Consider the following 9,506-nt stretch of genomic DNA (forward strand, 5'->3'; position numbering starts at 1 on the left):
CTGGTTTAGAACAGTGGTCTTCAACATTTTTTTCTGATAGGGAGAAAAATGTTTGAAGGAATGCCGAAACTGAAACTATTTTCATGTAAATATGCCCACTTAATTTTCAAGTAGACATTAAATATTAGTATTCAGTGTGCATTATTACACTCAAATTCTAGAACCAATAAGCTTTGCTTAATTTGGCTAATCTAATTCTTGTTAAAGCTCACCAGTTTGCAGAAATCGGGAAAGTTATATATCTTTCCCTGTACCCACTGTATTATTTTGGACACAATATGTCACTCATGGGGCTCTATCACGTAACAATGGGTTGGACAACTTGTGTTTTATTGGATGGTCATACAATAAACCTACACTACTGGACCAAAATTCTTTTAAAGAATAAAGCAACTTTGCATCATACTCATTGCGAGAATAAAACATTCAATCAGTGGTCTTCAACAAGGATAAAAATGAAACAAATTATCAAAAAACTAGCAACATCAAAGTCAGTAAGCAAACAACAGGGACTTACGGCACCAGACGCAAAATTGAATGTTTATGCATGCTCAACTTAGGAAATCTGATACCTATCAGTCATTGCATGCTCTGCTGAAAACAGTCAAGCTAACACACATTTCGCTTCTGACCATGTCATATCATGAATGATATAGTCCTAACAGACAAAGTAATAGCCCCAAACAAATGTAGTGACTTACCAAGAAGCAAACTTGCAATGCATTTTCCAGTAAATTCAGTTGTTTCTCCATGTTCAAATAACCAAGTGAGCTGTTAGACATTTAAAAATGAAAAACAGTGGCACAAAAATACAATTTAACAAGTGTGCAAAATACTCAACAGAGCTTGTTTTCAAAGCTAATTCCGCGTTTATTAATTCCGTCCGTACTGGTCCTGGCCATACAGACACAAATGCAACGTTGTATTTTTCCAAATCCATTCCACAATCTTTGGCCATTCTGTCTTTCTGTAAAAATATTTTTAAGTAGGTGTTGTGTCTTTACTAAAAGATTTTTGAACCTCCTTATGGAATATTTGAATGATTGCTCTTTAGCCATTCGATATTGTTTGTAAAAATATTTTAAATTAGCTATTGTGTCTTTCCTGAAATATAATTTAGACACGTATTTGAATCACTGGCGTAGAGTACGGGGGTGCCGCGCACCCCCGGCCTTGACCTTTGTATATATGGGGCGCCGTTGTCGAATAAATTAAGTTGCCGCAAGATAGCTAAGTTGCAGCAAGATAGCTAACCTGCAACGAAACATAGCTAACTTGCAGCAAGTTAGCTAACTTGCAACGCTAAGTTGCGGCAAGATAGCTAACTTGCAACGCTAAGTTGCGGCAAGATAGCTAACTTGCGACGCTAAGTTGCCGCAACTTAGCTAACTTGCGACGCTAAGTTGCCGCAACTTAGCTAACTTGCAACGCTAAGTTGCCGCAACTTAGCTAACTTGCAACGCTAAGTTGCGGCAAGATAGCTAACTTGCGACGCTAAGTTGCCGCAACTTAGCTAACTTGCGACGCTAAGTTGCCGCAACTTAGCTAACTTGCAACACTAAGTTGCGGCAAGATAGCTATCTCGCGTCGCAAGTTACCCGGTGCATTGTGGGAAACTGAAACTGGTTCCAGCAACGTGGTTGTAATACCCGCGAAATATGATGTTTAATCCTTTTGCTCATTCATATCGTTTCATTGCACTTGAGTGCGTATGTATTCTGCTATAAATACATAATAATAGCGGTTTGGATTGTATGATGGAATCCAACGATAAATACGTGCAATTAGACTTGCAAGAAGTTGTAAATCAGTTGACTTCAGTTGTTACTACACTATCAAGGCAACAAACCGGACGCGTTAGTGCTAATACTTGTAGAACTCTTACTGGACAATCAACTTCCAGGAGTGGACAGGTGCATCACCAGGGGACAAGGCAGACAAATAATGTATGTAAAATCACATGCTATAGATTGCTAAGCATGTTTGTATCTGTTTATACCTGGGGTTCCTGCGCCAAAATGCCTTTGCTTTATATGATATTTGTGATGTATTGGCAGAATCCAACTTTTGATAATGACAAAAATGAACCAAGTCATTCCACTCTAACCGATAGTGATGATGAATTTCAACCTGTAAGCTTGCATGTTTACATTTGTATTTGGATACATGTAAAAAATATTATACATGGTTTTTGCCTGTTTCAATAGGAGCGAAAGAAAGTTTTCCGTCCATTTAATTCATACACAGGAAAAAGATACACACCAACTGCAATCAAAGGAGGTCGTAAACTATCTCTTAAAAATAAACAAAAACAACGGTACGGTTCAAGGACTGTGGTGTGCATACCACTTCAAGAGTTTTCCCAAACAATACAAATAATGAATGGTGAATGGTTTATGGCTATACCAAGATGCCAAAACAAATTAAAAACAATGGGTTTGCACCATGTTTTGCAAATTAACAATGCATGGAACATGACTGAAATGAAAACAGCAATCATCAACGCTTTTGGAGAATGCTTTTCACATTTTTCTGCTTTTGACTTCTTGGTGCACAAACCAGGCCTTAATTTACTGACAAAAGCAGCAGTGGATGATAACTTTATGTGGAATGCCAGAGCAGTGCTTGCATTAAATACTAAAAAAATATATATCTGCACAAAGGATCATCTTGCAATCAAAACTGTGGAAATTGCAATTAACCGTTGTGACATGGTATGTTAGTTTTACAATTGCCATTTATTCTTTTGTACATTAACCTAATATATTAAACTTCATTCTTTAGGAATGCAATGATACTTCCAACAGTTCAAAAGGCAATGTTTTAGAAGATACATCAAATGAATGTTCTGAAACCACTGCAGAATCTTCAGTTTACAAGTAGAAAAAATACAGAAATACATAACAAATTTGCAAGTTAAATCTTTTTTCTGTAGTGAGTATGTCAATCTCATTGCGAGTTGCAATGAAGAATTTAATTGTTCGAGTGATGACAGTGATGGGGACATCCAGCAGGCCATTCAAGAATCTTTGCTTGGAGAACCATCCATATCAGAGTCAGTTACATATGTATTTATATTTCCTTTAATTTTTGTCAATAATGTACACTGCCACCAACGAATATTTACATTGCAGGAAATCCGAAAACAATGTCACCGCAGAACAGTGCCTACAAACTTTGCAAGAACAAATTGATGAATCAGCTGTCAACAAGTTTCATGTTATTAGGTCAAACATATTAGATGGGGCTGTGCGAACTGTCAAACGCAAATTTTTTAAACCAATGGCCAGTATTAGTGTTGAGTTCAGTGATGAAAATGGCCAATTTGAAGGAGCAGTGGATGCTGGAGGTCCAACTAGAGAATTTTTGCGCCTGGTAATGCATGCAATCACGAACAGTATAATTTTCGAAGGAAAAGAAAATAAAAGATTTCTTACTCACAATCCGATAGGTAATACTTTAAATACTTAAACATTTTTTACAACATAGCATTTTCATGTGTATTCTTTTATCTAGCTGTTGCTAAAGATTTGTATTACATCTACGGAACTCTCATATCTCTCACACTACTGCATGGTGGCCCAGGTCCAAAATGTTTTTCTAAGCTTTTGTACAGTCAAATTCTAAATCTCCCGAGGGACTATATGGAGGCTCTAACGGATATGACTGATATTGGTTGTGAATATATTTCTCAGCTTCAGAAGGTAAAGCAATTTTCATCATTTCCTGTTTGTATATATGTGTGTATTTGTTACATAGTTAACTTGTTTTACTTATGCAGATACATGATGCAATATCCCTTGATGAACTGAATGATTGCTTGATGGATTCATTTAACTTTTTGAAATTAGCTGGTTGCCACACACATTGCACAAATTTAACGGGTAAAAATGAAATTATAAAGACTGCAATGAAGTTTTACACAGAAGGCAAGTCAGAACCACTTCACAGGTTTGTTACAATCAAAATTGTCATTTGCAAGTTCAATAAGGTTTGTTTATTTTTAGGTTTAGTTTAGGCCTAAACCAAACTGGCCTCTTGGAGCAAATGAAAAATACACCAAATGCATTTAAAATGCTTTTTATTGCAAATGACTGCAGTGATCCGCTTTCAGGAAATAAAATTATAGCAATGTTTTCCCCAAAATTATCTGAATCTGGAAGCAACAAAAGACATAGGGAAAACCTGGTGCTAAGCTGGTGGAGACACTTTGTAGATGAAGTGGGAGGTACTTTGACTAATATTTTGTTATATTGATTGTTGTGTGTATTATCTTAAAATATTTTTCATTACAGAAAAAGATTCTGAATGCTCGCTTCAAGGTATCTTAATTTTTGCCACTGGGGCAGATGAAATACCCCCATTAGGATTTTCACCACCACCTACTCTTCAATTTACTGAATTGTCTCATTTTCCCCTTGCAAATACATGTTCCAATATTTTAAGCATTCCATTGCAGCATGATGATTATGAAGCTTTTAAAAGTAAAATGGAATTTGGCATATGCAATTCACCCGGGTTTGGCCGAGTTTAAAGCATGAAAAAAAAATATACCATTGTACTGAACCGTATATTGTATCTCATATGTGTCAATGAAAATGTACATGACCAAGCAATTTTAAAATTCTGCTACATTTATTTTTATATGAAGTTGCTTTACCTCTTGATTGTGATTATTTTAGCTACATGTAAGTGATTGTCCTTTTTTATCCACTACAAAACATATTTACACAACTTATTTTAATTGGATGTTGTGTCAATATTTCATTGTGAATTTCATGTCCTTTTGAATAACCAGGTTTTTAGTTTATTGCTGTTAAAAGTCACTGTAAAAAATCATGGCATTAGTATTTGTGTATCCTTAAACAAATGTATAATATACCTCTTCACTGTTCTGCTTGCAATGCCACACACTGTCACCTCATGTGCCACTGTCCCTATTGTCATATTGCTTGCCACACTCATATTCCACCTGCTGCAGTATCAGTTCCAAGCTGAAAGTATTATCCGATTTATTTCTTTTCACATTGCCATAATAAAAGCATTAAAAATCAGCACATGTGACAAAAATGAGCAGAAAAGAAAAAGCAGCATTTATTGTTCTGCAAGATAGTTGTTGACAAATCGAACAGCACATTTATATTTATCAATGTTGTCACTTTCTTGGGTTATTGCTTCACTCAGGCTTTGTTTCACATCTTCTGGCAACTGTAACCAATCAGTATCCACATCAACATTGTTAGTACTGGGATATGTTATGTCATCAACTTCAATCTCATCACATGGGTTTAAGGCTTGAAGCTGCAATAGGTGACGGTTCATGTGAAAAAGTTGTAAAGGGGAATAATAGTTCTCAGTGGAGAGTAAATGATGGTTGGCACCTTCTACAAACTCTGCCAGCCTTTTATTTATGACATCTTTATATACAAAATGAACACAAAAAAGCTCTATCAAACTTGTAACATCCAAAAAGTTTGAATCCTCAAGGTATGTAAATTCATTGTGAAATCGATTTACAACTTGTGAATTGATGTCTCTGTTAAGTCTTTCAATTCGTTGGTTATGCACTGAACTTCCTGCAATCACACATTTACTGTTAAGTCTTCTTTCATACATATACCTCCAGACTTGAACATTTTCACCACCATAATCACTTCTTACTTTTAGTGGCAGGCCAAATTTTGCCACAGCATCTTCAAACAAATTCAATACAGTCCCTGACCTATTATTGTCAGCGCAGTGACAGTATGTAATTAACCTGCTGTACCCATCAATTGCAGCATGAATCACAAACTTCCATCGAATCAACTTGTGGGTACCATCTATATGCCAAATGTAATTCGGACAGGGAACAGAATATTTCCTTCTAGCAATTGTAGTCAGTTGCCGCGCTCTTATTCCCTCTTCATCAACTCTGTGCAAACTTTGCCGAAGCCTTTTTCTTTGAATGAAAATGCCCTGTGCTTTAAGATGTCCATTTACCATCACTTCACCAGATGAGGGATGTTTTTCTTTTAAATTTCTTAGTGTAGTGTCAAGTTCTTGATCCGAAATTGAGCTGGAAAAAAATAGATATAAGTAGTCCTTCACATAAGGGTAACCTTACTTATGTTTTAAAAAACAATACCTGTAAGTAGGTATGGACAGATTAGATTCACTTATCACTTTTTTCAGTGTTGGTCTTGAAATGTCAAGCAAGCGACAAATCACACTGGGTTTTATTCTCAGAGTTAAAAATTCTCTTAGGTGTTCCACATCAACATTCTTACGATGGCGTCCCTATATGCATAAAAAGTAAATAGTTTAAAAAGCTAATAAATTAAAATAGTTAAAAAACTACAAACAAATGCCTACCATTTCAGCTGTTCTTTTAAGTCTTCGTACAAGCCAAAAATGTGTGGGTATCGAAATTCCATTAAACAGTCCATCGTATGACCACATGTACATGTGTTGCCGAAAATGAATGTACAACCACAATGCACCGGGTAACTTGCGACGCTAAGTTGCCGCAAGATAGCTATCTTGCCGCAACTTAGCGTTGCAAGTTAGCTAAGTTGCCGCAACTTAGCGTCGCAAGTTAGCTATCTTGCGGCAACTTAGCGTTGCAAGTTAGCTAAGTTGCCGCAACTTAGCGTTGCAAGTTAGCTAAGTTGCCGCAACTTAGCGTCGCAAGTTAGCTATCTTGCGGCAACTTAGCGTTGCAAGTTAGCTAAGTTGCCGCAACTTAGCGTCGCAAGTTAGCTAAGTTGCCGCAACTTAGCGTCGCAAGTTAGCTAAGTTGCCGCAACTTAGCGTTGCAAGTTAGCTAAGTTGCGGCAACTTCGCGTGGCAAGATAGCTATCTTGCCGCAACTTAGCGTCGCAAGTTAGCTAAGTTGCCGCAACTTAGCGTTGCAAGTTAGCTAAGTTGCGGCAACTTCGCGTCGCAAGATAGCTATCTTGCCGCAACTTAGCGTTGCAAGTTAGCTAAGTTGCCGCAAGATAACTTAACTTGCGGCAAGTTAGCTAACTTGCAACGCTAAGTTGCCGCAAGTTAGCTATCTTGCAAGTTTTTTGTTTGTTTTCAAAACGGCCTTAAGGCGGCGTTGTCGAAAAAATTAAGTTGCGGCAACTTAATTTTTTCGACAACGGCGCCCCATATGTATAACGTCAAAATCGCATCCTTTTTCAAGTTACGTCGGTTTTAGAACGTGTTTCCAGCTAAACAAATGCGCCCACACTCATGCCAACAGACGTCGGTCGAAACGTAACAATTGTAATTGTTTCGCAATAAACGGGTATTTTAATGCAACATAAACATGACATAGAGACTAACGTTTTAGTATTATTTGTGGCAATAACTTTCTGCAATAAAAAATAACTGGGAAATAGTTAAAAATAAATTGATTCCTAAGCGTGTTTAATGTCCGTTTGCAAAGCACTGCAACGGTCTAAACTTGATCCAAGGTGACCTAAGTTTAGGCGTCAGTAATACATAGTCAGTATATTTAAAACGTGAATTGCTTTTACTTTTATTTTCCGCCGTAACTAAATCGTTAAAAAATTGCTGATTCGGCAAATCGTCCTTTCGTTCCATCAGACAGACGCACAGCAAATGTTCCGATCGAACACAAACAAATTGTGTCAAGTGACTATTTGCAAATTAAATTTATAGAAACTACAGGCTAAAGCACGTAAAAGGTGGTATTTGGTCCTATACCCGTACAAATACTGCACATGGCATAGGCATCGGCGTCAATTATCAAAAGTCGCACCCCCGGTATTTTTTAAAACTCTACGCCTATGATTTGAATATTTACAGTTCATGGTTGCACAAATTGTTGACTTGTACCTTTGCTGTTTCTTGTAAAAATTCATTCATATATGGTTTGATTTTATTTAATTCCATGTCAAACGTCCCAGAAAAATGGCAAAAGTTAACCTACCCTCTCAGATTTTGTTAAAAATTGGTATTCTTATAGAACTTTTCACCACGATTCTTAAAAACTAAGTTTGAGAAAAAATGGTCGAGAATTGACAAAGTTATCATGAGGGAGGTACACACCGATAAAATATACCAGAAATGCATGATCATAACTTTAAACCACTATAACTAGTTGTTTAGTCAGTTTAAAAATCTCTATATTTGAAAAATGATGCTACCCAGATGTATTTTACAATATTTCACTGGTAAAAACACGTTGACTCCTCCGCTCCCCCAGCGTTTGGGGGGAAACGGAACCCAGTTTTCATGTTCACTCATGTGTTACAAAAACTTTGGATGCCTGTATCTCGAAGTGCACAGGAGTGATTGCATTGTGTAATACATCATTTGAAAGCTCTTAACTAGCAGAATTTGCTTGCAAAATCTGAAGCTGCTTCTGGCAAAAAATTACATAGAATGCTCTCAAACATATAAATGAACAATTAGAGTCTGGTTTTTACTACAACAATGACAGAAAAACTTAACATAACAAAAAAAAAAACTAGAAACTGAATGATTGGTTCCAAGTTTAAATGCTTCAGTGATAAGAAAAATATTGACTTGTTGAGAGCATAGTGTTGCATCTCACCAAACTGCTCTACATTCAGTTCTCATGTGATCTCAAATGATGTTGAAAGCGTATCCAGTTTCTGTTGATTTTTTCTTCACACTTCACATTGAGATGGTACTACCCTCTGGTTGTGGCGAGTGAAGGAACATCAATAGGGCACAAGACATGCTGAAATGGAACCCAGCAGACATCTGATTGTTGTGGCCAATGGAAGGAGCGAGACGGACCATTTGGGTGCATAAAATACACTGAAACATCTTCATTATTCCTGTCAACATCCTTAACTACAGCAATGTACCATTTTTGATCGTACACAACAAATATGATTTGGCCTTCTGTTACATGAAGTTGTGATGAAACATCTTGAGCACCAGACTGTACAGATACCACTAGAGAAAATTCAATGTCACTGCTATTCCTTTTCATGCCCAGTTTGTTTGAGGCAAGTGGCTTAAAATAATGAAATCCACGGGTTCCTTCAATTGTGGATGCTTCCTTAAATCGATCACTGAGACCTGTTCTTAATTCATCTAGATCTTTTCTAAATAGTTGAAGAAATGAGATTGTGGGAAGTTTTTCTTTGCAGTGAGTCATCATTGCAGAAACAGTTGTTATTTGATTTTCTAATGGTCGTCTAAGACTTTCCATTGCAGTTGACCGTTTTACAGTGCCACCAATTCCGTCACAAGGGGATGTTCCGTGACTAGTGGCAAAAAAAGACCAAGCTGCTTGCACACCAAAATCAACTTCATGTTTTGATAAATTATAAAATGACTTGCAATTCTTGTACTGTGCAGCACAGTCATCAGTAATATATTCTACATAATGCAAATTCGGAATTTTTGTTTCCAGCAACTCAATGGTTTTCTTTTGAATCAAGTACACCATCACAACATCTTGTTGCAACTCTTCTGAAAGAAAACATATGGATGTGTGATGCAATTCGTCATTTTCTTTGTAGTAGCACACTACT

At 36.8% G+C, this 9,506-nt stretch overlaps 3 protein-coding genes across 6 annotated transcripts; 1 reads left to right on the top strand and 2 right to left on the bottom strand.

Annotated features, from left to right (window-relative positions):
* Positions 1-22: 22 nt before the first annotated feature.
* LOC145208863 (dehydrogenase/reductase SDR family member 1-like) lies at positions 23-8,336 on the bottom strand. Of its 4 annotated transcripts, none has more exons than XM_080079112.1 (3): positions 7,831-8,336; positions 842-967; positions 23-771 (listed from the first exon to the last, which is right to left on the bottom strand). In XM_080079112.1, the coding sequence occupies exons 1-3, from the start codon at positions 7,885-7,887 to the stop codon at positions 637-639; spliced, it is 318 nt and encodes a 105-aa protein (XP_079935238.1). In that variant the 5' UTR covers positions 7,888-8,336; the 3' UTR covers positions 23-636. The 4 variants fall into 4 exon arrangements, 1 of the variants encoding a protein (XP_079935238.1); XR_013854943.1 differs by lacking the exon at positions 7,831-8,336 and adding an exon at positions 7,509-7,583 and having other exon boundaries at positions 24-771; XR_013854944.1 differs by lacking the exon at positions 7,831-8,336 and adding an exon at positions 7,315-7,475 and having other exon boundaries at positions 24-771.
* LOC145208860 (uncharacterized) lies at positions 1,594-5,054 on the top strand. The gene is made up of 10 exons (XM_080079110.1): positions 1,594-1,946; positions 2,058-2,132; positions 2,208-2,714; positions 2,785-2,879; positions 2,936-3,055; positions 3,135-3,451; positions 3,517-3,704; positions 3,782-3,951; positions 4,008-4,228; positions 4,296-5,054. The coding sequence occupies exons 1-10, from the start codon at positions 1,755-1,757 to the stop codon at positions 4,532-4,534; spliced, it is 2,124 nt and encodes a 707-aa protein (XP_079935236.1). The 5' UTR covers positions 1,594-1,754; the 3' UTR covers positions 4,535-5,054.
* On the bottom strand, positions 4,996-6,538 carry LOC145208862 (uncharacterized). The gene is made up of 3 exons (XM_080079111.1): positions 6,355-6,538; positions 6,128-6,279; positions 4,996-6,058 (listed from the first exon to the last, which is right to left on the bottom strand). The coding sequence occupies exons 1-3, from the start codon at positions 6,445-6,447 to the stop codon at positions 5,095-5,097; spliced, it is 1,209 nt and encodes a 402-aa protein (XP_079935237.1). The 5' UTR covers positions 6,448-6,538; the 3' UTR covers positions 4,996-5,094.
* Positions 8,337-9,506: the final 1,170 nt, after the last annotated feature.

The sequence above is a fragment of the Phallusia mammillata genome, unplaced genomic scaffold (assembly GCF_965637545.1).
Source record: "Phallusia mammillata unplaced genomic scaffold, kaPhaMamm4.hap1.1 HAP1_SCAFFOLD_385, whole genome shotgun sequence".
Classification (NCBI taxonomy): Eukaryota; Metazoa; Chordata; class Ascidiacea; order Phlebobranchia; family Ascidiidae; genus Phallusia; species Phallusia mammillata.

Excerpts from the sequence above, each read along its gene's own strand:
- LOC145208860 (XM_080079110.1), top strand. The coding sequence starts at position 1,755 with ATGATGGAATCCAACGATAAATACGTGCAATTAGACTTGCAAGAAGTT. Across the intron at positions 2,880-2,935 it reads GCAGAATCTTCAGTTTACAA|TGAGTATGTCAATCTCATTG; the intron begins GTAGAAAAAATA and ends TTTTTTCTGTAG. Across the intron at positions 3,952-4,007 it reads AAGTCAGAACCACTTCACAG|GTTTAGTTTAGGCCTAAACC; the intron begins GTTTGTTACAAT and ends GTTTATTTTTAG.
- LOC145208862 (XM_080079111.1), bottom strand. The coding sequence starts at position 6,447 with ATGTACATGTGGTCATACGATGGACTGTTTAATGGAATTTCGATACCC. Across the intron at positions 6,280-6,354 it reads TTAAAAGAACAGCTGAAATG|GGACGCCATCGTAAGAATGT; the intron begins GTAGGCATTTGT and ends TTATGCATATAG. Across the intron at positions 6,059-6,127 it reads CTGTCCATACCTACTTACAG|CTCAATTTCGGATCAAGAAC; the intron begins GTATTGTTTTTT and ends ATTTTTTTCCAG.
- LOC145208863 (XM_080079112.1), bottom strand. The coding sequence starts at position 7,887 with ATGGAATTAAATAAAATCAAACCATATATGAATGAATTTTTACAAGAA. Across the intron at positions 968-7,830 it reads TTTTACAAGAAACAGCAAAG|AAAGACAGAATGGCCAAAGA; the intron begins GTACAAGTCAAC and ends ATATTTTTACAG. Across the intron at positions 772-841 it reads TAGCTTTGAAAACAAGCTCT|CTCACTTGGTTATTTGAACA; the intron begins GTTGAGTATTTT and ends AATGTCTAACAG.